Source organism: Akebia trifoliata, chromosome 15 (assembly GCF_017979445.1).
Source record: "Akebia trifoliata isolate Shusen 1 chromosome 15, ASM1797944v1, whole genome shotgun sequence".
NCBI lineage: Eukaryota > Viridiplantae > Streptophyta > Magnoliopsida > Ranunculales > Lardizabalaceae > Akebia > Akebia trifoliata.
This window is the reverse complement of record NC_141389.1, coordinates 4,209,130-4,236,890: the sequence shown is the minus strand read 5'-3', so window position 1 is coordinate 4,236,890 and position 27,761 is coordinate 4,209,130. Positions and strand designations below refer to the sequence as shown.

The following is a 27,761-nucleotide window of genomic DNA, read 5'->3' as shown; positions in this document are numbered from 1 at the left end:
TTGGGTGTTCGGATGCAACTCTTCCTTCATTTTTCTCCCCTCTTGCTCTGTGAAAAAACCTTTATAGTGTCTGGTGGTTCAATTTCAGTCTTCAAGAGAACAAAAGATACAATTGCATGGGTAGAACTTCCATTGCCACACCTACTTTTTCTTATGACATTAATCTTGAAAATAATTTTCTTTTCTGCACACCCATTTATCCATCTTCTCTCAAAGACAACCACCAAATCTTACATTCTTTATGAAAGTGCTTCTACCGGGGTGTCAACAGGTTGGTTTTGGGTCGGTTCCACACGTACCCAATGTTAGTATCTGTGATGTTAGATTACAGATAATAAATAGAAAATGATGTAAAATAAAATAACTAAGTATATTCGAAATATCGTAAAATATATTATCTTAATATTGAAATAAGCGAAGCTTGTATTGGACACAATAGTCTTAAGATAGATTTTGCCCTTGTGATGTGCCAACAGTCTTTGGACGTCTGTCTCTCAGGATACAACACTCTACACGTGTACAAGGTAGCACTCCAAGTGTGCATGTACAATTGAATTTGTACTGTGACTAGTATTCTCAAGGACACAAAGAAATCTCTTGAAAATAAAAAGGGCATATGCAAATAAAAAACTCGAAAATTGAATGAATTCGAATAGGGAAAGTAATGTAAATTTATAGTAATAGAAGTGCCTATCCAAACAGTCACTAAAACTGTTGACAAAAGTTGTGATTTTTCGAACAGACATACCTGTCAATAGAGTTTAGGTTTGGGTTGCGACTGGTTCAACAAATTCACATGTTTGTAGAGTTGAGTTGTGACTATTCGAACAAACACACATGTCTGTAGAGTTGAGATATCAATTGTGTCTCTTAGAATAGTCATAAGTTGATTCTACTTAAGTCTCTTAGAACAGTCACAAGTTGTAATTCATTGAGTTCAATTTGGTCTAATAAAGTTTTAAAAAAAGTGAGCTTTCACGCGTACCCACGTGAGGTTTAAATCCGAAGATCTGCACCCTCCCCTGCGCGCGCATCGCATACACACGCACACGCACTAAGGTTTTTCGGATCAAGGGGTCCAAATTCCTTTTAGAACCCATGGGCCTTCATGTGTGCGTGGACTTGACCTATATCTTTCTCACACTTACTACACTATGTTAGAGCTTCTATATAAGAGTCACACTCTTTAGTTGTTCCTATTCGATGTGGGACTAAAGTTTTACACCACAACTTTGAGACACAAACTACTTAACTCTTACTTTTTTACTTTAATTTTAACTTTTGCTTTTCTTTTTTATTTTTACTTCTCTTCTACTTTCATTTAAACATTAGGATAAATCCCACATTAATCCAACAATCCTCCACATGAATGGAGAGAGTCGGAACTAGATAAGGAATACGATAAAACATTCTAAAACCACAAAGAATACAATAGAAAATGTACTGCATCAGGAAAAGTAGCTTGTGACTTTGAACTTTCCTTAATGGAAGTCTATCAGATTTACTTGACTAAGTAGTGAACATAAGTTTTGAATTATTCTGTCTTTCGTATAAATCAAGACAACAGACTTCACACATTTCCTTTTCAATCACAGTAAATTCTTACGATTGTGTTCATTTTGTTCATGAACAATCCTAGATTCATGAGTACTTCAGAGAATTCCAGCATTTTAAGATTCTTATAGAACCGACCCAGTTCTACATTCATATAGATGATATCATATTAAGAGTACCCTGTTATACCCTACTTGTAAATACAAGATATAAGCATCATTAAAAGCTTAGTTTATTTTAAATATTCGTTGCAAGTAGAGCTTAATGCATCATAAAAATGGATAGAAGAAAAATCTTCTAAGTGCTATTAGTTGAGTTACTCACAGATAGTTTTCCTATTGGACTTAGTTCATGGGATCTCCAATCGCTAGGTTAGGCTTCCATTGAAGTGACTCATAGATATAAGCTTTAATCTCATTTCCCTCAATGTATGATAAATCTGCTCTCTAGACAAACCTTTAGTAAGTGGATCCGCAAGGTTTTCTTTTAATTTTATGAAGTCAATGGAAATAACTCCATTTGAGAGTAATTGCCTAACAGTGTTGTGTCTACGACGTATATGTCGTGACTTTCCGTTATAAACAAAATTCTGTGCCCGGGTAATAACTGTTTGATTATCACAATGTACACAATTGCAAGCACATGTTTTTCCATAATGGAATATCTTCTAAGAAATGACGAAGTTATTCCGCTTCTTCGATTACTTTATCTAAAGCGATAAATTTAGATTCCATTGTGAATCGTGTTAAATATGTTTGTTTCAAGGATTTCCATGAAATAGCTGCTCCACCAAATGTAAATACATAACCACTTGTAGATTTTGACTCTTCAGAGTTTGATATCCAATTGGCATCACTGTATCCCTCAAATACAGCTGGATATCTAATATAACGCAATCCATAATCTATAGTGTACCTCAAGTATTTCTATTTCCTGACTAATGCTTCCCAATGATTAACTCCAGGGTACTTGTATATCTATTCAGTTTTCCAACCGAGTAAGCAATATTTGGTCTTGTGCAGCTCACCATATACATTAGACTGCCTATTATTCGAGAATATTCTTGTTGGGACTTGTTAGGACCAGTATTTTTCTTTAAGTTATTAATATGATTAAAATGTGTTTTTAACAAACTATTGTCTAACTTATTGAATTTTTTCAATATATTCTCAATATAGTGTGATTGAGACAAACTAATCCGTCTAAAGTTCTTGTAATTTTAATTCCAAGAATAACATCAGCAGTACCCAAATCCTTTATATCAAAGTTACTGGTCAACATTCTTTTAGTGGATTTAATAATATCCTTATTAGTCCTCATAATAAGCATATCATACATATAAAAATAAAGAATTATGCATGCATTATCAATGGTTTTAAAATAGACACACTTATCACACTCATTGATTTTGAATCTATTATTTATCATTACACTATCAAAATTTTCATGTCATTGCTTTGGAGCTTGTTTTAGTCTATAAAACGATTTAACAAGTTGGTACATTTTCTTTTCTTGTCCTTTGACAATAAACCCTTATGGTTGTTCTATATAAATTTTCTCATTTAATTCACCATTTAAAAATGTTGTTTTCACATCCATTTGATGTATTTCAAGTTTATATAAAGCAGAAATTGTGATTAATATCCTAATTGATATTATTCTTATAATATGTAAATATGTATCAAAATAATTCAAACCTTCTTTTTATTTGAATCTTTTGACAACAAGTCTTGCCTTATATTTATTTATGGAACCATCGGGTTTCATTTTTCTCTTGAAAATACATTTGCAACCTATTGGTTTACTTTTTAGTGGAATTTACCAACTCCCATGCATGATTTTGCATAATAGATTTAATCTTACTATTCACGGCCTCTTTCATATGGTGCTTCAGGTGGGGATATGACATTCTTAAAGCTTTCGGGTTCATTTTCTAACAAATAAATTAGAAAATCTAAACCAAGTGGCGTAGAAATCATCGCTCTCTTACAATGCTTTGGTTCATTATCATGATTTATATTATTTTCATGATCATCATTTGATGTAGTATCATATGTTCTTTTATTAGAACGTACATCATCTATAAGTTTGCTTGAATACTTATTTTTTTTAAATAATACATCTCGTGATTCAATGATTGTATTTTGATGCAAATCAATTATATCTTATTTATGTACTAAAAAAATGATATGCACTATTATTATTGGCATAGCCAATAAATACACAGTCAATAGTTTTAAGTCCTAACTTGGTTCTTTTAGGAACTGGGACGGTTACTTTTGCTAGATACCCCCACACTTTCAAGAATTTATACGAAGGCATTTTGCCTTTCTATAATTCATAAGGCGTCTTAATAGTTTTCTTGTGGGGTATTTTATTAAAAATGTAATTTACGGAAAGCAAAGCTTCCTCTCACAAGTTCTATGGTAAACTAGAATTAATTAGCATGGCATTTAACATTTCTTTTAATGTTCGATTTTTTCCTTTCAACAACTCCATTTTACTGAGGCGTATATGGTGTTGTTGTTTGATGAATAATTTTATGTTATGCACATAACTTATCAAAAGGTAATGAATCATATTCACCACCTCAATCTGTTGTTAGGACTCTAATCTTTTTGTTGAGTTGATTCTCAATCTCATTTTTATAAATAATGAACATGTTAAAAGCTTCATCTTTACTTCTAAGTAAGTACACATAACTGTATCTTATGCAGTCATCAATAAAAGTAATGAAATACTTTTTACATCCTCTACTTGGAACATATTTCAGATCACAAATATCACTGTGTATTAAATCTAAAGGTTCATAATTTCTTTCAATAGATTTGAAAGATTATTTTGAAAACTTAGATTTTACACAAATTTCACATTTATGATTAGCATCAAAAATAAATTTAGGCAACAATCCTAAATTAGTCATTCTTCTCAACGAACCATAATTAACATGCCCTAACCTACCGTGCTAAACATCAGGTAATTCAAGCATGTAAGCAGAAAAATTAATTTTATTCATATTGGAAATGTTGGGTACAATAGTCATTACATTTATTTTAAATAGACTATCGGACAAATACCCTTTCCCTACATACATCCCATTCTTAGTAATTACAAATTTGTCAGACTCAAAAATCAACTTGAAATCCTTCTTACCAAGTAACGATCTAGATACAAGATTTTTTCGAATGTCGGGTACGTGCAATACATCATTCAAAGTTTGATTCATCCCTGAAGTAAATTTCAACACAATCTTTGATTGACCTTCAACTATTGAAGTCGAAGAGTTGCCCATATACAATTTTTCTTCATTTTCTACCTTTTTACATTTTGAAAAGAAATTTTCGTTAGAACATATATGTCGAGTGGCCCTTGTGTCTACCTACTATTGAAAGCGCCCCCGATCCGCGGGGTGCGCGGATCCGCTTTTGACCCTTGAGGTTTGGGAGTCGCCACCTAGTTATTGGGTCTAGGATCCAAACTGACTCTAAAATGGATAAACACTAATCTACCACAGAAAATCTGAATTCGGGGATCAATTTACGGGGTTGGAAGGGTTAGGTCTACCAACAACCCGCCCGCCAATGCCGGTCTCTACTTATTCAAATATAACTACAATCGCTAATGATAAAACCTAGATTAAAAAATATGAAAAGAAAAACCTACCTTCGATCTGCAAATGTACTATTCCCTCAGATCTGGTGAAAACAGCTGCCTTGTACCTACCGTACTCCCTTACTTTGTTCTATCTCCCCGATCTGATTTCTGATCTCCGAGGCAAGGTATCTCTCCTTCTTGGATCCTGGATGCTTTGAATTTGTTGTGGATTTTTGGGATGTTTTTGAAAGGTTTCTTTCTAGTGTTTTTTAGGTTAAAATCGGAGTAGGGGTGTTTAGGGAAGGAGTTGGGACGCTCCAAAATTAGGGTTTTGGAGAGGGTTGTGGAGGCTTCTTCACCTACTTTTTCTAGGGTTTTTTCTTTGAATACGAAAATAGGGTGTGGAGGCTCCTATTTATAAGTTTTTATGAAGCATTAGGGTTTGATTAGGTTTCTTTTAGAGTTTTAATTAGATTTTGACTTTGGTTTCAATGAGATGGACTTAGTCTTTTTAGGGCTTTGACTTAGGGTTTGACTTTAGTCTTATGAGAGTGACTTGATTAGTTTGATTAGGATTTTGACCTTAGTCTTATGAGATTGACTTGATTAGTTTAGATTAGGGTTTTGATTTAGGGTTTTGACTTTAGTCTTATGAGATTGACTTTAATACTTGACTCTAGTCTTACTTAATTGACTTAATTTTGACTTTAACTTTGACTTTAGTCTTATTGATTGACTTAATATCTTGACTTGAGTCTTACTTACTTGATTGACTTTAAATTTTTGGGGAGAACCACCCTCTATTATCTTTGATTCTTTGGGACCCCCAAATGGAGGGGTCATTAAAGAAATATCTTGCGAACCATCAACAATTTTTCTTGAAAAGCCTGATTGATCAATTTTTTGGTTTAAATTTTATAAGTAATTTTATTAATATTTCACTTTACTGATTTGTAATGATTTATTATTAATTTCGAAATTTTTAATTATTAAAATTATGAAATTACCATTTTGCCCTCGAGATGATTTGTTTTACGTTTTAAGCGTCATTTTTTCAATGTTCCAGGATGTGTTTGAAATCAATTTTTCGTAAGGAAGTCAATGGGAATGTTAGTTTTTGTCATTTATGAAATTTTTGTGTGAAATGGTCGTGAATTTTATGAGGGGTATTTTCGTAATTTTGTCAAATTTTGTGGCAAAGTGGCGAAATGATTTATTTGGTTTCAATTTGTCGTTTTATGTATTTTGAACGGATTTTCCCTAAGCGGATGTAGGCTCTAAGGTTGTTTTGATGTTAGGGGTATTTTGGTAATTTGATCATTTTTAGTGATTTTTATCGTGAAGCTTTCTTTTTGATTTGCAATATGATGATTTCTATGTTCTGGAGTAGGTATTTTCTTAGCGTAGCGTGGTTTCTAAGTTTTGTCAGTTCGAGATACCTCATCCGGATTTCTGAAACATATCTGGTAACAAAATAAAGCATTGGAATAGACATCCATCATTGGGAACCTTTGCGATCGGGTTGACGACTTGATTAATCAGGCGGATGCAAAAATGGGGTGTCTACAACTATTTCCTAGAATTTTCAACTAAGTTGATTTCAGAGATAACAACAGAAAGGTTGATGTCGAAAACAACTGTCGCAAGGTTTTCTGTTTCAGCCAATTGGGCTTGAACAAGTTTACTCTTAGATGAATCTTGTTGCTTGTGTTTGCGACCATCCTATGCTGGATGTCCAGGTTTATTGCATACATAACAATTTCCCTTAAATCTTTCAAAATCCCTATCTTTAGGACCTAGACTGCCTTGGTTGGAGAACTTCCTTTTTTTATTGTGAGAGTTCGACTTAGGCTTTTTATCTTCCACCACATTGGCCTTATACATAAAAGAGTTGTGTTTAGCCTTTTTCTCACCATTCTGTTGTCCCCCTCTATCCTCAATCTTACCATTAAGTCCTCAAACTTCATCTCTTTACATGATGGCGGTAATTTTTCAATTACCGATGCCACTTGAAAAGATTCACTAACTGACATACCTTTTGCATGAATTTCATGTAGGATAATATGAAGTTCTTGGATTTGACTTATCACTGTTTTGAAATCTAACATTTTAAAGTTTAAAAATATGTCAACAATAAATTTTTTAAGTCTGACATCTTCTGTTTTATACTTTTTGTCTAAAGATTCTCATAGTTTCTTTGCAGTAGTAATTGAACTGCACACATTATATAATGTATTATTCAATCCATTAAGGATATAATTTTTACACAGAAATTATACATGTTTTCATGCTTCAATAATAGTAACTGTGGTTGTGTCAGATTTGTTCTTTTTAAAAATAGGAGAATCCTTTTAGAAGAATTTTGCCAAGTTTAATGTTGTTAAATAAAACATCTTTTGTTGCCATCTTTTGAAGTTTGTGCCGTCAAACTTTTTAGGCTTCTCTTATGGAGTATGTATTGTAGAACTCATTTTCATTTCAAAAAATCTAATCAACACAGAAATATTAAATTCTGTCTTAAGATTGTTAATACTTGTGACGTTAGATTACATATAATAAACAGAAAATGATGTGAAATAAAATAACAAAGTATATTCTAAATACTGTAAAATATACTATCTTAATATTAAAATGAGCAAGGCTTGTATTGGACACAATAGCCTTAAGACAGATTTTTCCCCTGTGATGTGCCAACAGTCTCCGGATGTCTGTCTTCCAGGCTACAACGCTCTACACGTGTACAAGGCAGCACTCCAAGTGTACATGTACAATTGAACTTGTACTATGACTAGTATTCTCAAGGACACACGAAGAAATCTCTTGAAAGTAAGAAGGGCGTTATGCAAATAAAAAACTCAAAAATTAAATGAATTCGAATGAGAAAAGTAATATGAATTTATAGTAATAGAAATGCCTCTCCACACAGTCACCAAAACTATTGACAAAAGTTGTGACTTTTCGAGCAGACACACATGTTAGTAGAGTTTAGATTTGGGTTATGACTGTAGAGTTGAGACACCAATTGTGTCTCTTAGAATAGTCATAAGTTGATTCTACTTGAGTCTCTTAGAATAGTCACGAGTTGTAACTCATTGAGTTCAACTTGATCCAACAAAATTTTAGCAAAAGTGAGCCTTCACGAACACCCACGTGAGGTTTAAATCCGAAGATCTACACCCTCCCATGCGCACACACGCACTAAGATTTTTCAGACCAAGGGGTCCAAATCCCTTTTAGAACCTATGGGCCCTCATGTGCACATGGGCTTGACCCATATCTTTCTCACACTTACTACACTATGTGAGAGTTTCTATATAAGAGTTACATTCTTTAGTTGTTTCTATTCGATGTGAGACTAAAGTTTTATACCACAACTTTGAGACACAAATTACTTAACTCTTACTTTTTTACTTTTACTTTACTTTTTTTACTTTTACTTCTCTTCTACTTCCATTTAAATATTAGGATAAATCCCACATTAATCCAACACCCAGAACCAAAACCTGAAGAAAATCTTGGTTTCGATTCTAGGTATGAGGTCCTTGGAACCAGAACTTATGCCTTTAATGTTTCGTAATGTTAGATATATCATGGGTAATGGCATAAACATTTCTTTAATGTACTATAATTGAAGAGGTCAAGGTGCATTGGTAGAACTATTTTCCCAATCAAAGACATTTTATAGCTAGGAGATGTTTGGAGCAATAGAGGATGGGATTTAGAACTTTAATCAAGAGTTTACTTCAAAATCGACTTGGGATCTGGTTCGATCTCACCACCAAATTGATCAAAAGTGGAAAATTCTTTGGAGCTTAAAGTGAGGCGAAAATTCTTTGGATCAATAGCCATTTTTGAAGGTCAAAAATTGAGTGTCAAGGCGATCGTTTTTAAAGTGGAAAGTTGGTTATCTCAACTTTCTTTTATTAATTCTCCTCTTCAAACTATCAAGCATTGTATTATTTCCATAAGATGGGCGGGTTTTCTTGAAGCATAATTTAGATGGATCAAGTCTTGGTAATCCATGTTAAGAAAACAGGTGCAATCGAAACAAGAAAACAAATCGAAAAATAAAAACAAGACAAAATGCAGTCACACAAAGAAACACATAGATTTTACGTGGTTTTCTTAAGATAGAGGTACATCCACGGATCACACTGATTCCATTATGAAGAGAAAACTCGCAGTTATAGATTACACCATTTCACTAAAAATGAGAAATATAAATACTACTGGAAACTTAACTAAGATTTTACATAATATTAGTGAAATCATGAAAATACCCTAGGAAAAAATTATTGATTTACAGTACCTCCTTGTTGACCAGTACTATCAGGTTCCACAAACCACAACAATCTAGGCCACACAGGGGTTAGTTTTATTATTCATGATATGGAGGGTGATTTGGCTGGCTGCAGCTATTTGGGTATTGGCTCGAATAATTTTGCGGAATTTGACGCCCTTTTATTAGGTTTAAATCTTATTTTCCTCTCTGGCGTAAAGCTTCTCATTGAATCAGATTTTAGTATTTTTGTTCATGCGACGAAGGGAGGGAATTGCCCTTGGAAGTTGTAAAATTCACTCACAAAGTGTTTGATAATTTTGGCTCATATTGAATGGGATATCAAACATGTCTTTAGAGAGGTTACTGGGTCAGCAAATGCTTTAGCTATTTTTGCTTCGACAACCAAATCCTCTCTTATTTTTGATTCTGTAGAAAATTTTCCTTTAATTACTGAAAAATATGTTCGTAACTTACGAAAATACTAATCACTTCCAAATATCAAAGAATTTTTATTTTTATTTTTATTTTTTTATTTTAAATCTAGCGACATTCAATGAAATCAGAAAACTCTAATTTGTGTGATTTTAAAAATGTTCATTAAATATTCAAATCAAGTTTTCTCATAGTCTAGTTATATTCAACTTTAAAAATTAAAGTTTCTAGGAAAAATTAATAAAATAGTTAATATAAAATATTTTTAACTAAAATTTCTCAATATATAAGTTTCAACTCAAAATTCCTGTGCACTATGGTTCGTGATATGTGTATAATGTTAAAAATCATATAAATTTTATCTAAACAAATTTTTTAATGAGACCAAAATGGAGTGAAAATAGACAAAAATTCTCACAACTTTTATGTTTTATACTTCTCCAACATAAGACTAAAAATAAGTGCGATTTTTATCCAAAGTTGAACATTACACTATTTCAGCATAGAAAATAACCATAAATTTTCCTTTTTATAAATTGCTTTAAAATATCAAATAAAAGAGATAATTTGTAGAAAACTTTATACAATTTCTAAGACATGTCAGCAAAATATAATAAAAATTTCAGGTAAAATATTATCTATAGAGATCACAAAGATTCCAAAAGTACATAAGGGTTGGATGAATCTAATAAACTTTTATTCAATTATCAAATCAAATCCTTCAAAATAAATGTCATCAATGCATTAATCTTTCACTCAAATTTATAATAAAAAAAAAGAATAATGGTTTTCTAACTAGAAAGTCTTCACTCGGTCAATACTCGGCTAGCGTGGCATTGACACAAAACCATAGATCTTTTCGTCGGGATATGCAACTGAACATCCCCATAAAAGACTGTAATTGTGTATCCCGAGGGAAAAGATTTGTGGTTCCGTGTCTGTGCCACGTCAGTCGAGTGAAAACTTTCTAGTTAGAAAATCAGCACTCTAAAAAAATTATAACTTAAAATAATCAAGAAATCAAAATGGTAACAAATTCTGAATATTTTATTCTCCACTCATGTTCCGCTAATCTTTGGGGTTAACATATCCTGAAAAATGTTAATCGCGATGGTGAATTTGATAGATCTAATTCATTTCATATAAAATAAATTACTCTAAGTATTTATTTACAAGAAAATCAATGATGCATAATATGAGGATGCATGAAGTTTACTCACCCAAACTAACTATTACCCAAGTCAGTCAACCATTGAGTATGGTTGGATCAATTATCCGGTTCGGTCAACAGTTAGGTCATCTCTATTTACAAGATCTTCTATACAGGGTCTAATGATTTTTTTCTTTTTCATCACTAACACCTAGTCTTATCATTGTATGAAATGCATGATCATGACAACAATTTATCATACTTTATGCGCAAGTGTGATCATTCAAGAATTCATTATCAATTTATTAACATTTACAATATTTTTCTAACTAACAAAAATTCAAAGTTCAAATAAAAATTAAAACAAATACTTGATTAATTTTTTATATGAAACTATAGAAAATCCAACAAAGCTCTCCTTACCTAGAGTCAAAATTCTCCTTAAAAGAGATTTTCTTTACGGTAAGAAAGTGGGATCTGCCTCTTTACTTCATACGTTACCCGATTCGTCTTCTATGAAGTCCAAATCGATTTTCTTTTGAATTTCTTCTCTTAGATCTTGATAAATAAAAAAATGAGATTAGGATTTTTAAAGGGTGTCTTCTATGAGATTTTGAAGGACACATGTCTCTCTCCCAACAAAGAGGAGTTTTGAAATAATAGAACTCTTGCTACATGGGAAAACAACTCTTCCCTTCTATTGCCACGTGGCTATTAAGATAAGATTCTCAAGCCTTAAAATTAAATACCTTACAACTCTATCTAATTACAACCCAAAGCCATTTTCACATTTACTTCAACCAAATTAATAGAATTACCCTTCTTGGTCTTTATTCAATAAATCCCTCTATATTTAATTATTACAAATTATCACTTCACCCTTTAATATAATGACTTAATATTGAGATATTACAACTTGAACCTACCATCGATCGGTCATGGAAAGGAGTTCTGGTTGATCAGCTATGGAACACAAACCCCCTATTTCAATTTTTGTTTAATCAAAGTTTTTTAGAGTAATCTTTTTATGGTCAGAGGTCTAGTGTGTTCAACCTTGGATATCTAAAACCCTTTAAATCAAGTTCAATCAAGCCAAATTTGAGACCACAAACCCCTCTCCATTAATGGCCATGACATGAGCTCAATCAAGTTTGATCGAGAGAGAGAAGAGACTGCCATTTTCAAATTCAAATCGAAAAACTAATAATAATGGAGATTTCAAAAGTCGAGACCACAAACCCTTCTCCATTAATGGCCTTGACATTACCATAGTCGAGTTTGATCGAGAGGTTGGAGAGACCACAAACCCCTCTCTCAAAATTACCCTTTTCTCCCAAGGGGTGGGGTTCAAAATTACCCTTTTCTTTTATGTGTTTTAAGAAAATGATCAAATATTATATAATAATTAATGAGCTAATAATGTCTTTTCATTGTTTATCAAAAGGGTAAATTTTTAAATAATTACAAAAATTTTTGGTATTTTCAAAATGTTGCTAATGTTGACAATTTGTAATTTTGAAAATTTTGATAATTATTTGGAAATTTACCCTTATGAAAATGGTTGTGTATCCTTTTTTGCCATTTATTACACTCAAGTATATAAATTACAACGGTAAATACAACACGACTGTTTAAATTTTTTTTTAAAGAAATTAGGTAATTTTAGCAAACTAAGTAGCTGTTTCAGTAATTTCCCCTGTTCTTCAGAGTTTGACCTTGCTCAAACATCATAGTTGTATAAGTGTGACAGTTGTCCATTTTAAATGTCAAGTAGCCGTTGTAGTAAAAACGATCTCCACCGTCAAATTTAACGTTCGAAAATTTTTAAATTCTTACTAAAGGTCATTCATTTGTCGTTTTTCTCCCTGTTTGGCATTTTAAAAGAAACCTTCGTCAAGCTTAGAAGCCTCATCTCTCATTTTTTTGTTTGTGAGTTTTTTCTCTTGTGTTCTCGATCTTGACTTTTTTTAGTGTTCTTTGAAGAGGGAGGAGAATCCAACCTCATCACTCTTCTTCTTCCTCTCTCTCTCTCTCTCTCTCTCTCTCCCTGTTTTAGATTTTTTCTTTATCCCTCTGTTTGAATCAGAGAAAATTGAAAAAGATGACAACCATTGATGGGTATGCTGGAACTCAAGGATACCAGGACAATACACCTACTGTGATCCCGGGAGCGATTACGACTGCAAAGAAGACTCCTTCCGTGGCCAAGAAAGTTGATACCCAATCTGTTCTCAAAAGGTATATAAACATATCTCATGTCAATCTATTTTTTTAAGTGTCTAAAATCTTGATTTTGTTGGTTATTTGTTTATGGGTCTCAATTAGATCATTTTTTTTTCTTTTTGGGATTGTGGGTTTTTGGGTTTCAGTTCTCTCTCTCTCTCTCTTCTCTCTGTGTTGTATCTGAAATGGAATCAAATGAGAACCAGCCTCTCTTTGTTGTATCCGCAATGGATTCAAACGAGAACGAGCCTCCCCATAGGGCGGAGAGCGTCCATGAAAAATATACTCTCAAGAGGTATACATCTCTCATCTCAACCTCTTTGTAAAAGAAAGTGTCTGGAATCTTGATTGGATCTCAATTCGATCCTTTTCTTTCTTTCTTTCGGCACTGTGGGTTCTTGGGCTTGAGCATTTACTCTCCCCCCTCTCTTGTATCCGAAATGGGGTTTTGGTCTTTGGTTTCTTAAATTGGGTTTTATTTTATTTCTTTTGGAATTTATTCAAGAATTTCATTCAGTCCGACCAAAGTAGCAGTTTTGTTTTCCCCCTCATTGGGTTCTTGAACTTGCAAGGTTTTGGGGTTTCTATGCTAACTTCTTATGTTTTCTCTTACTGATTCAAAACAGGTTGCAGTCTGAACTGATGTCTCTAATGGTAAAAACCTACCTTTAGTTTTTTATTCCAAATCCCTGAAATTGTCTTGTTCTTGATATATTTTCTCTTTCAACTTGATTTCAGATGAATGAGAATCCTGGCATATCTGCTTTCCCTGAAGAAGACAACATATTCTGTTGGAAAGGGACCATCAATGGAAGCAAAGATACCGTCTTTGAAGGAACGGGTTACAAACTTTCTCTATCATTTCCAACAGATTACCCTTTCAAGCCTCCAAAGGTGAAATTCGAGACCACTTGTTTCCATCCTAATGTGGATCTCTGTGGGAATATTTGCTTGGATATCCTTCAGGTAAAATAAATAAACAATTGTATCTCTTTCTCAATCTTCTTTAAAAACATGGGTTATTACTAGATCTCTTAAAGAAAATTGGACTCATTTCAGGATAAATGGTCGTCGGCTTACGATGTAAGAACCATCCTGCTCTCTATCCAAAGTCTGCTTGGAGGTAAAATTTTGATTTCATTGTATTTTGAGAACTAATTAAAATTTAAAAAATATCCAATTGAGTGTTTTTTTGGTTGATTTATGGTGATTGTGGGTTCAGAACCAAACATAAGCTCACCTCTCAACACTCAAGCAGCAGCACTTTGGAGCAATCAAGAAGGTATGTGTGATTTAATGATATATGTCTATTTGAAGAAAGAAAGATGGGTTTCTCTTCATTGCTTCTTTTTAGTTTTGTTTCATCACTTGAAATTTCAATTTTTCTTTCTTGTTTTGTGCAGAATACAGGAAAATGGTGGTGAAGTTATACAAACCAGCTGCTTAGTTTTATTATCTTAAGGGATAGTTTTGGCTGTAATGGAGCCAAGTCTTTGGTTTTGAGTGTTCTGTTTTTTTCTTTTTTTTTTCCCCGTTAAATGTTCATTTTCTTACTATGATTGTCTGATCAAATATAAAGGATAACTCATTTTTTGGACAATTGCTTCTTTGGGTTTGGTAAATTGAAACCTCCCCACCCCCCCCCTGTGTGTGTGTGTGTGCGCGCGGGGGGAAGAGAGGATTGGGGATGACAACATTACTTTGTGTGTGTGTGTGCGCGCGGGGGAAGAGAGGATTGGGGATGATAACATTACTTTGTGTGTGCGTGTGTGTGTGTGTCAATTGAAGTAATGTTATCAACTACACCCACACAAATTGTGAAGGAAAATTTTCAAAGTTTGATCAGATCACATGAAAGAAAATTTTCTGAGTTTATATTAGGTCACACATTTCCCATAAACATATATGGTGGGTCACTTCAACATGTCAGGAGCCTCCCTACTAGGGTTTGTCAATAAATCACATAAAACAGATGCAAAATGTAAGACAACCTGAGTCCTAAGTGTGTGCCCGCAATTCTGTTATCTCATCATAACGACGAGTCTTAGCACTCATTTGTTGCAACACATGGTGAAAAGAAAATAAGTCCCAAGTGCAATAATGCATATACAAAATATGCAACATGGATTACCCAAATTCCAAGTGCTTTCATGGTTATCTGAGCAAGTGTGACCATCATTAACAATCTTTGTTGCTTGTGAAGAAGAACACGAAGGATCCCGGAATACATCTGTTATCAGTATATGAACAGCTTATCTCTCGAGCACAGGTTCAAGTTTAGCCTTAATAGAGGAAAATAAAATGGAGCACCAAACAATACATCTTCGTAGGTCAAGAACTACAGATCCAACACTCCATAATGAAAGTGATGGTTTATTTAAAGAGTCGAGATGAATGCATTGGTCCACTTTTTGGAGTACGATTTTGGATACCCATATTTTGGAGACCCCGCATTCCTATTGGTACACGTTTATTTAAAGAGTCATGATGAATGGATGTGGTGTAAATCATACGCAGTCTGTACGTGGTTGACATGGTAAGGGCACAAAACCATAGATCTTTTTCTTTGGAATACACAAGGAGAAAGATCTACAGTTATGTGCCCTTACCACATCAGCCGCGTATGATTTACCGTGTGCATTCATCATAATTCTTATTGAAAAGCATCCAACTGTGTGGGTATAACATGGGCATTTTTGTGAAGAATAATGATTTTCTGACTCTTCCCCTCTGACATACTCCCCCATACATACGCTCCTGACGTGGCATATGGTAGAACCATAGATTTCCGAGGAAAAATATTCTATGGTTCTTGCACATGCCACATCAGGAGAGTATGGGGCAGTCAGAAAACACGACTCTTTTGTGAATTTGGGGTAATTGACATTATGTACGTAGATTCAACGTAGAAACAGTTGTTTTTAGCAAAGATAAGGAAACCTATTGGTTTGAAATAATAAAACCAATTAGTACTTTAAAATTGGTCTGTTTGGGAGTAAGATCTTATTGGGTATCCTGGGTTAGTGCATTAAAATTCATTTTAAGGGTTTGACCTTAGTGTTGAACAGGTTTCTAACCTGCTCGACCTCCTTCATGTAGGCCAGAGGTCAGAATTGCAAGTTTAAATTTTTTATATTATCCCAAAATTTTGGGGTCGGTTGAGGAAATTGTGTTCCTCCATTCAATTCTATCTAAAGCCACATCTTTTGTTAATTCTAATGTGTTCATATCCACTCTCACAATCTCACTCTACTTTCAACACTAATGCTTCAACGAAGAGGATTGTATTATTAGTGCAAACCGACAGTTCCAAAAGACCGAGAAAAAAAACTACAAAATAAAATGGATTGAGGTGGTAAGAAATTATATGAATATGAATGGCCTCATAGATGCTATAAGTCCAATAAAACAAAATTATATGATGTAATTGAAAACCATTATTTTTAATTGCAACATTAAATCTTGCTAGAATGGTTTTTATGGAGACTAAAATTAATCTTAGTCCGACTTATCTTTGTAACCAAATAGACCAATTGAAGAAACAATGCCAAAAACGATGATCGATGTATTTTAGATCGTCGATGTGTGGACCATTACGATTATTACCATCAATCAATCACTTTTTTTAGAGAGTTGCTATTGGCACCCCAAGTTTTACTTATTACACTCTAATTTCTTAAATTTTTTTATTATACCCCAATTAAATATTAGAATACATTATTTTGTTATAAAATGTGTATTGATTTCTTATGGAAAGAGAGAGAAGAAGTTTGAAATAATTTCTGAGTTTTGAATTGAATGTAACAAAAATACGTTACCTAAAATTAATGGTTGAAACATGTACAAAACACTGTCCTAAAATGAAATTCGCCCCTATTATGATACCACAATCTATAGGCTTTCGTTTTTCAGGATACAACAACCCACGTTTCCAAGAGGGTACTTTAATTGAAATGTAACTTCGAACTCGACGATGTTATGTGCTCTCACAATGAAGAATATAAAGTATATTAATGACGATAAAACAACGTAAATTTTTAAATAAGAGATTGGAGAAATTATGTAATTAAATTGACTAAACAGAAGTATATAAATAAAAGAGGAAGTGACTATTTAGAGTAGTCACATACCTCTTTGTATTTTACTGGCGGTTCAAAATTAGTATTGGTTCAGAACATACACTAATACAAATGAATTAAAAACGGCTAGAATGTTAAATAAAATGGGCCATCAGTAGATCCAAATCCCAATTAAAACATTGGGTTTTCCTCTTGGACCCCCGTGTGCGCAAGTGAGCCCATCCACTACTTCTATCAACTTTAAAGCTAATATGAGTGTAACTATTTAATTGCAAATCATTTCTTCTCGTAATCAATGTGAAACTAAAATTACACAAGGCAAAATCAATATTAACAATTAAAGCATAAAGCATAAAATAAAAGTAAAAAAACATAAAACATAAAGCATAAAGTTGGGATTGGGTTTTTACACTATGATTGAAACTCATTGAATATTAACGGATTTTCAAATTCAACTCTTTAAATTCCAACACTATTCAAACATTGACAAAGATTTGGCTCAAATTATTATCTCAACATTATAAAACATTATAACCTCGGTTCAAATACAATTTTTGTAGTTGCTTACAATTATGATTAGGCTCATATAAAATCTTAAACCAAAATGATAGAAATCCAGAGAGAGAGAGAGAGCTTCTATGAACACCCCAACTTTTATTTATTCTCAACCATTCACTTATTTTCTTGAGACATTTCCCAAATATATACATAACCTTAGACGAAATTTCGAGTCAACTACATTGTTCATATTAATTATGAAAACATGCATGAATCATTTTCTAGTAAGTTCGTTGGTAGGTATTTTTAATTTAAAGTGACGAATTCTCTGGTATTAAAGTGACAAATTTGTTGATATTAAAGTTACGAACTCCCAGATAAATTTAAAGACAAAGTATCCTTATTTTTCAATGGTGAATTCATTGTAATTTATCAATGAGTTCGCCACTTGAAATTAAAAATACCTACGAACCAATTCACTGAAAAATGATTCATGCATGTTCTTGGAGTTAATATGAACAGTGGATTGGACTCGGAATTTCGTCATATTTAACACACAAAATGGTAATTCACCTTATTTTCTTTATCTTTAATTGGGTTGTAATAAGTAAAAGTCGGGGTGCCAAATAGCAGCTCTCTTAACTAAAGTTGTTGGCTTCTTGCATCCGTTTTCTCACGGTCAAAGTCCGATTCGACATGTGGTGCTGATGAGGTAAGTAATAAGAGTGAAATTTTCTCTCTCCTCCCCACACATATACTGCCCTTATATCTAAATTTTTAGATTTTGAATCTTAAAAAAGCATTGTGGGATTCACATGGATTATCATATTAGCAATAAAACACCACAGCCAACTAGATTTCATGAAAATACTCAAGGTCAAAAAAATAAAAAAAAACACAATTTTTGGAATTTGATCAAACTTGTTGAAAATGGACAGTTACCGAGCTCTCAAATTTAAAATTAAAATTAAAAATGAACGAGAAAAATGAACTTTTTTTTAAATTTTTTTTATAGTCATAGAATTTCATCCTTTACAACACAGTGATATTGGATCATGTTTTTGAATGTCACAAGATGATCAATTAGGAAATTTTGTTTTTTCATTGTGAGCAAGAGAGAGAAAAGTTCTCTTCTTATTGCTTATGTCATCAATGTCACATGTTAAAATGGTGTCAGGTTGAGCAAACAATCACTCCATGGATGATTAGCTTTGTATTTACAGTTTATGAAATACATAGAATGAACTGTTGTAATTTTAACTATTTTAAGGTTTTCAAATACAAAGTGATTTTAGCTATTTTGGTTATAAAAGATGTAATTTTAGTTTTTATCTATTTTGGTGTTATCAATTACAAAAGTAATTTTTTACCTGTTTAGTTGTATTGAGTATATCTAACACACAAGTGACGAGTGTTTAACTTATTTTCTAAAACATTTAGTTCCAGATTGACTATGAAAGAGACTTATTATGTCTTTACATACTATCTTACTTTACTTTTGTGGTGAAGTTAGAAAGGATAAGAGGCCCACCCGTGCACGGGGCTAAGAGGAAAATTCAAGATTTCAATTAGAATTTGGGATCTATTGATCCAAAAATCTTAATGCAAGTGACTCATTTTTACTTTTAATCTAGTCCTTAATTTACTGTTTTGAGATGGTCCGAGGCTGGTTAAAACCTTGGACTAGTCTGAATTTAGGACCTATTTTGAGGGGTATAGTAATTGGTATTATTAATTACCATTTTTAAAATTCGGTTTCGCATCTTGTCTCGTCCAAGTCTGATATTGAGTCATCTTGGACGAGTTTTCCAATACATTTGAGACGTCTCGTTCAAAAAATTGAAAAATTGAACGTGAGCCTTAAATCTCAGTAAAAAAAGTGATTTCGTGAGTTGGTCTCGTTCATTTCCGATATCGAGTTAACTCGAGCGATCCGTTTCGATCTCGGACGAGTTTTAAAACGATGATTGTACATAATGCGCTAGATATTATAATGGTTAAAAACAGAGATATTCTTGACCGTACATTATCAAGATGACCTGAGAGGAGCTCTGGTTCTTGCGAAGGTGAAGGAAGGCAGATTGTGTTCCCTTTGATGATAGAAGTAACATTTGAATCTGTTTCAGTGTGGAGAGCTTCTTCTGCTCCATTTCGGTCGAAATGGGGTGGTTTAAGAAGAACCCATTTACAATTTCAGCTTTTCCCTTTAAAAATTCGAGCTTCTCAGTCCATGGAGGACAAGAACAACGTCTACAAAGAACTGGGTTTGTCTTTTCTTTCTCTCTCTCTCTCACACACACACATTCATCATGATATATTATCTTCTCCTACTTATAAATTTCTTCTCTGGTGTTTTTTGGTTCTGCTTTTATCTCTTTGATTGTTGTGTCAATAAGATCAAATGGGTTTTCTCTTTAAAGTCTAAAACCTTTTTTATTCTCTGTTTGATTCGCTTCTGGGTGTTATAATTTCAAATGGGTCGAACCCAATATCACTGAACTCAAATGGGTTTTAACGTTTTTTTTTTTTGTTTCATCTTCTTTGATTTTTTTGGCTTAAAACCCTTAATAGATTGACCAATATAAGTGAACTCCAATGGGTTTTTGTTTTTCACTGCCATGCCTAGTATTAGAAAGATGTTTGTGTATTCTACGCGTCATCACCAGTTTTTAGAGAGTGCAACTGTTTTGAAGTAGTTAAAGTTAGCCGCCCTGACTTCGAGAGTGAGTCGTTTAGTAGGAGAGCCAAAATCTTTTTTTTTTTTTGATAATTAAGGGAAAGAAAAGCAATACAAGGGGAAGGTCAAGATGACCAACCAAGGAGAAAACAACAACAAGAAAAGAAGAAAGAAAAAAAAGAAAAGGAAACTAAGAGACTGAAAGATTACAAACATTTCCCAACAAACTAGAAAGTCTTTTAAAGATCCCTTTAAACTCTTTGAAGATCTTGCACCAAAAGAACAATAACCCCATAATCTCCAAGGAAATGTCTTGAATAGATCTTGACTTTCCTTAAAAAATTCTTGTGTTCCTTTCCTTCCAAATGCCCCAAGGGTTCGCGAAAGGGGTGAGACTCCACAACAATCACTTCGACAAATGAAAACTCACTCCTAGTTGAGACCATTCAACCAACACGCCTCTCACATAACCTTGAAGACAACAATCCACACCAAAACGAGCAAGAAAATGTTTTGATGTCTCCTCGTCGTGCATGCACACAACAAACATTCGGTCCACAAAAACTCCTCCTCCTCAGTTGATCCAGAGTAAGAATCTTATCTTGGATATCTGTGCACATAAAGAATGCCACCTTCGAAGGCACCCTTGGGCCCCACATTGCGATATGGGGAAGGTAGTGTCCCCACTCTTATTAAGATCATTATAAAAGTCTTTAACAGAAAAATACCTTTACTATTAGTGCTCCAACACCTCAAGTCCTCCTTGTTAGAAACTCTTGGAATATCGTCTAGGCAACCCAATAAATCCGTGACCTCCGACACCCCCCAATCATTTAACATTCTTCTAAAACCCAAGTCCCACCCAGTGCTCCCTTCGCCCACCACCGTGAAATTAGCAATTGAGGAGCTCTTTTTAGTTGATAAGGCAAATGCTGTCGGGAATCTTTCATATAATGGGCCCTCCCCATACCACGGGTACTCCCAAAATCTTTGGTTTCAGATTGGATATAACTGTGGTGATGAAGAGGTTAAGAGATCAATTGTCTAAGTAAACGTGTATGCTGACGACAACCAATTGTTTGCTTAATTAATAACATATGTGAAATCTCATTATTCGTTATTAATTGTTTGGTTATGGTAATGAAAGTCATTTTCTTTTGCTTTTTGAATTTTATTAGGTTTGTTTTCGTTAAAAAAGAAGATTGATGACGCAGTTCTCCGTGTTGAGATGCTGGCATCGACACTTGAAGTAGAAGAAGCGAGTCAAATGAAGCAGGAAGAAATGCTTCGTGAATATAATCTGTGGGACGATGTAGCTAAATCAAACGAAATTCTTGCTGGGTTAGCTGTTACTACGAAAGTGGTTGACACTCTCAAAGACCTACGATATAAGGTACTGTGTCACACAGACTAGCATATGTGCATTTTAGAAGTATCGTTGGCATTAGACTTAGCATGTGCATCAGCATTATATCCCGATGTAGTGGTAAAATCAAGATGTATAGGTGGATTGACTCATCAAGTTCTCACTGAAATAGGATATGACTCCCTATTTGTAACTTGTCAACATCTCTCGTGGCTTTAAGTAACTTGTTTATAGGTTTGAGAAATAATTATCTTTTCCTTTTGAAGATGCTTACTTTCTTAGAAGTTAGATCTCAGTCATTCTTCTGGTTTGCTGCACCAACCTTTGTTTGCATGTGTGCGTGAGACAAATGTATGCATTTCGATTAGGGTCATATTCTATGGTTTTGTACTAGATATGTCTTTTTCATTCCATCGAAAATCGATTGTACGATATAGACAGTAATGACCTCTCCCTCTATGCATTATGGATTTTTAACCAAATTCTCCATAGGCCCCTCTTATATCTTCCTTCTCTGAGCTCGGTTTATGGAAGAAGGAACCGAGAAGGAGTTATCGACAACAACTTGTTTTATTACGAGACAGCTCATGATTTTCATATCGATTTATTATGCACTTCTGCATCTAGCATTGGGTAGATGTCATACAATAAACTCTTTCGGATATGAATCTATGTGATTCAGAAGAGAAGACCTTGCATCAGTATCTCAATTTCAATTCAAACATGGGTTTGATTGACGGTCCATGTTCTGAGAAATATTTACCATCCGAAAAGAGGAAAAAATGGAGTCTTTGTGTAAGGATGTGTGTCTGTGTGGGGTGGGGGGGACTAATCCTTTGTTGTTGTTTTTTCACGAGGGTGAATGTAGTGACAATACATCATAATCCTCCAAATGAAAACATATATTCACTCTATGTGCAGGCTGAAGAAGCAAAACTGATCACCCAGCTAGCAGCGATGGATGCCGTAAACTACCGGCTTTTTAAGCAAGCATATAATGCCTCTCTAGACGTAAGCAAGTTCTTGGATCAGTATGAGCTGTCAAAGCTTCTTAGTGGGCCATATGACATGGAGGGAGCTTGTGTGATCATTAAAGCTGGATCTGAAGGCTGCTATTCCGAGGTTCTTGTTCTGCTTTCCATTTAAACTTTCACGGATAAGATGATTCCATTAGAAAGCTTAGATATTTATTGAAATATTTGTTCAGCTAAACATTCTTACAGATGGTAGATATGGAATTATTGTTAAGTCTAGTGGACTCATTAAGTTTCTAGACAGTCTTAAGCCATGTCACAAATGTTTATAACTCTAGTTTTAATCCTCGCACCAAGTCCTAGATGCACTTAATTTACTTGTTAGACCTTTATGGTATGGAATTTATGTTTTCTCCCTCAACTTAGTTTAGTACTTACAATTTCCAGTTATGGGCCGAACAACTTCTAAGCATGTATATCAAATGGGCTGAAAAGCAAGGTCATAAAGGAAGGGTGGTTGAGAAGTGTCCTTATAAAGGTGGTGGTATCAAGTCAGCAACTCTTGAGTTTGAATCTAAATATGCTTATGGCTATCTTTCTGGAGAGAGAGGTGTACACCGCAAGATCAGAAGAACTGAAAATGGGTCCATTCTCCATGAGGTTTGTTTGGTGATTTTATTCATTCTTGCAAACATTTGTTATTCAAACTGCTAATATCTGTTTTTAAAGCTTTCTCAATTTCTGTTGTTTTGCTTGTAATTAGTCTCTATTCTTGACCACTAGACTTATTGTGCGGGAAGGATTTTTATCTTCTATTTGATGTCGTCTGAACTCTTATTTTTTCACTAGAGTGAAGAGAACATAAATGTAAACTTATCACAGATTCACAAGTTCATTATAATCTTCTCAGGAGAAAGATTTCTGTAGCTATACACTATTTTTCATTATATATACGAGATAATGCCCCATTTATGCAAATTATTGTACTCTAATATTATATAAAAATATTATCTTTAGAAGGTAAATTGGGCTCATTGTCTAAACTTCAACCCAAAGCAAAGCTCGTTAACTACTGCCAAGGTATGCTCATAATCATGTAAATGGAATTGTTTTCAAAAAGCTTCTGCTTCAGGTTCATGGTGTACACCTTTACACAAGGCTGCCACAAAAGCTGATGCAAACCCAAAGAAAGATATCTTCTAAATCAAGTTGTAGGAAGTCAAAAATTAATCTTCAATTTAAGTCGTAATGAGCACCAAAAAAGAGTTCTAGGTTCTTAAATTCTGTCAGACCTTATGGGAGTCGTAGTTTTTCATGAGAGACTCTTGGCATCCTAGAAATATAGCTACCTCTTGAAAGGTGGGAGAATGACACTGATGAAGAGTGTTTTCGCTAGTATCCCTGTTTACTTTTCATGTTCTTCTCAGTGCCAACGAAAGTGGTCAAACTTATTGAAAGGAAAGTAAGGAAATTTTTGGGAAATAATGGGATGTATTCTTCTCTCCAACTTTCTTCAAGTACGGAAGATAAAAGGTTGTAGTGTTGAGATGGTAAATTTTCGGTGAAATATTTTTTCTCCACCGTTCTTTTTCCAGACAACAATTTTTTAAGGATATTTTAATCTTCTTTAACATTTTCCCCATTTTGACAGTTATAATTTATGATATATGCTCCTCATCTCATTAGGCCCATCTGCCTCACTTACTCTTGTAGCCTTTAAAACACTGATGTACTCTGAAGCAAGTTGTGGTTTGAGATGAGTTCGTACAGTTTTAGATTAATTTGGTTAAACTTGCCCTAACTATTGTAGCTAGTCAGGCCTATGGGTCCGGAACCCCGTCATAAAAAAACAAACTATTGTTGTATTTATATGAAATTTCCCATGATTAGCTTAGTCACCTACATAATAACGGCTGAGTGAGAGGGAGACGTATATGTATTGACCATTATCATATTATATGTCAGAGAGACATGGTTGATTCTTCCTATTGTCCAAAACTCTAATATGTATTTTGTGAAACATCTCCTAAAAGTGTGTCAAGACACAAAAAGTTATCTGCGCTTCATGTTTGTTCACAAATTTGGTCGCTTCCTTTGAGTTACTACTAGCATCCTAATATCGAATTTTTGGATACATATTCCCTCGTTAAGAGTATTATGTTGCAGACTAGCTTGGCCAGTGTGGACGTTATTCCTCTCTTCCTTGAAGAAACTTCTGACCTGCAAATAGATGATGAAGACTTGGTGATGTCATCCCTCTTGACCAATGTACGTGCAGTTAGCGTTCAACATATTCCAACTGGCATCAGTGTCCAATCCTCGGGTATTACAGAACTATCCTTAACTTATTATCTGTAATCTCTTCGAAATATGGACCATCCAAGGTGTTGGACTTGTTAAAATTAATTAAGTGTTCCAGCTAGACAATGGTTTGACTATATTGCTTTATGGATATAAGATCTTTAATAAATTTAGAGAGCTGCTTTTGGCACCCCAACTTTTACTTATTACACTCCAATTAAAAAAACAAATACAAGAATGGTTGAGAGTAAGTAAAAGTTGGGGTACCAATAGAAGCTCTCTTGTTTTTTTTTCTCTTCTGCTAGATTTCTAGATTTTTTTTCGGTTTAGTATTACATATGAACCTAATCATAATTGTAAACCACTACTGAAATTGTTTAAATGAGTGCTATAATGTTTTGTGATGTTGATGAAACAAACCTTTGAAAGGGTGTGTTTTAATCTTTAATTGGGGTGTGATAAATAATTTAAGAAATTGGGTTGCCAATAGCAGCGATCTAAATTTATATTGTTGATTAAATTAGAGGAAAAAAGTAATATTCTATTCTATATGCAGGTGAAAGGAGCCACTTTGCAAATAAGATCAAGGCCCTTAATCGTTTAAAAGCTAAGCTACTCATGATCGCGATGGAACAAGGTTTGTCCAATGTAAAGAACATCAAGAGAGATGCTATTGTCGATGTTTGGTGTCAGGAGACACGAAGGTATGTTTTTCACCCATATAAGTTAGTACAAGATGTAAAAACTGGCATCCAAATATCCGACTTGAATTCTGTCTTGGATGGTAATATTGAATCTTTTATTGAAGCTCATATCAGTATCAGACAACCAATTGACATAATCTAAGTCAGATCCTACTTTTCTTTGTACCGAAATGCTACATGTTTACATTCATTTCTATTTAGTATGTTTATCGAAATTTAAATCAGGTCATGTTTGCCAAATTTATTTCAGCTTTCACAAGAGAAAAAAAAAAAAAAAACAGAAGTAGGAAAGAAAGAACAGTTAAGTGCAATATGTCAAGCGGCCATCGGCCTATTAGCTGTTTAAATGACCAATCGACTACCAGAGGTAGAGCCAGGAATTTCAAGTGCTTTGAAGAGCTTGAAAATCACTGATTTTGGAGAGAAAATTCAAGTGCTTTTAGTTAGAGGTCGAGAAAGGGCATTTACGTCATTTCACATTAGTTTATGAAAGAAGACCTAGGTAAAAACATAGGGTAGATGTAGAACACCTACATGACTCCTTGACCTCGGTCTTCTCCAATAGACAATGCAAAATAAAATCATTACCCTGGTCTTTAACCTGAAACCTAAATCCCTTTGAATTATCTTCCCAAAATAGTCATCTTCATCTTCTTTGGTAACAATTTTTTACCTTAGTTTTCAAACTTGAGTTTAATATACCTTTTTTTTTTCTTCTTTTTTCTTGAAAGGTTGTTAAATCTACTTTTAACCTCTAAATCTAAAGAACAAGATAGGCTTTTTGAAATAGAAGATGATGAGAGTTTTGATATAAATTCTTGGGTTTTATATGAGGGATTGAGGCAATGTTGAAAAAGAATAGATTAAAGATGGAACTTAAATAGATTAAAATTATTTTCTATAGAGATTGATGATCTCATAGTTGCATTAATATCTACTAAATTTTAATTAAGTCACCACTACTTGTAGTGGGGTTTATTAGTATAACGATCGAAACTCAATATTAACTCATTTTTCGAGTTGACTCAATCAACATATACCCTTTCAATTTGTTCGAATTAGTTCGCCAAGTTTATTGGCCGATTCTACTACATATGGTCTAACTCTTAACTAATTGTAGAGGCTTACACTCTGATTGGTTAAATTATGTTAATTATTGCATGGCCTAACTTCTTATGTAATTGTGTAGTAAGTTGGGTATTCATGGCCGGACTCCTTATACTATTGCATAGTAAGCGTGCCTAGCTTGGCCAAATTCTCTATATTGTTACATAGTGAGTGGGGCTAGCTTGGTCGTACTTCCTACACTCTTACGTAGTAAGTGGAGCTAACTTGACCGTACTCCCTTACACTCTTGCGTAGTGAGTGGGCTAGCTTGACTGAACTCCCCCACACAAGAGTGTGGTTAGTTCGGCTAGCATGACCAAACTCCTTACACAAGAGTGGGTTGAGTTCAATTAGCATGGCCGAATGCCTTGCACTTGTGTGGTGAGTTTGGTTAGCTTGGTTGAACTCCCACTCTCGAATGTATGGAGTTTGGTTACACTCTCTTGGTATTTGGACAATAATCTTGAGGATTTTTTGTTCATCCAATTTTTAGAATCACTGTGTAGAAATTCTACTCCCACAATTGCTCTCTTTGGGTATAAAATCTAGTAAGATTTTATAGTGGAAGAAATATCTTTTAAGTTATGGAGTTAGATATTTGACATGTGTTTTGATGGTTGGGATATGATATGATGTATTGCAATATACATTATTACAGTGCATTGCATTGATTCTCTTGATTGATTTACAATTGACCTTAATTAGATTTATATAGAAAATCAAGAGTAATCATAGCTAGAAACAACACCAATCAGACTGTCAATGGACCGTGTTCGGGTCAGACTTTAAAGTCGTCATCACCTAAGTTTCAATTTGTTGG

The 27,761-nt window shown here is 33.9% G+C and overlaps 2 protein-coding genes across 4 annotated transcripts; both read left to right on the top strand.

Moving 5' to 3' along the window:
• Positions 1-12,920: 12,920 nt before the first annotated feature.
• On the top strand, positions 12,921-14,835 carry LOC147384010 (ubiquitin-conjugating enzyme E2 20-like). The gene is made up of 6 exons (XM_086425826.1): positions 12,921-13,250; positions 13,862-13,889; positions 13,974-14,201; positions 14,295-14,358; positions 14,458-14,517; positions 14,639-14,835. The coding sequence occupies exons 1-6, from the start codon at positions 13,114-13,116 to the stop codon at positions 14,680-14,682; spliced, it is 561 nt and encodes a 186-aa protein (XP_086281952.1). The 5' UTR covers positions 12,921-13,113; the 3' UTR covers positions 14,683-14,835.
• Positions 14,836-19,810: 4,975 nt separating this feature from the next.
• PRFB3 (peptide chain release factor) lies at positions 19,811-26,055 on the top strand. Of its 3 annotated transcripts, none has more exons than XM_086426414.1 (6): positions 19,811-20,076; positions 21,704-21,882; positions 22,777-22,977; positions 23,277-23,489; positions 24,981-25,152; positions 25,687-26,055. In XM_086426414.1, exons 1-6 carry the CDS (start codon positions 19,908-19,910, stop codon positions 25,974-25,976), a joined length of 1,224 nt encoding a protein of 407 aa, XP_086282540.1. In that variant the 5' UTR covers positions 19,811-19,907; the 3' UTR covers positions 25,977-26,055. The 3 variants fall into 3 exon arrangements, with proteins under 3 accessions (XP_086282540.1, XP_086282538.1, XP_086282539.1); XM_086426412.1 differs by having other exon boundaries at positions 21,668-21,882; XM_086426413.1 differs by having other exon boundaries at positions 19,813-20,076; positions 21,668-21,882; positions 24,996-25,152.
• Positions 26,056-27,761: the final 1,706 nt, after the last annotated feature.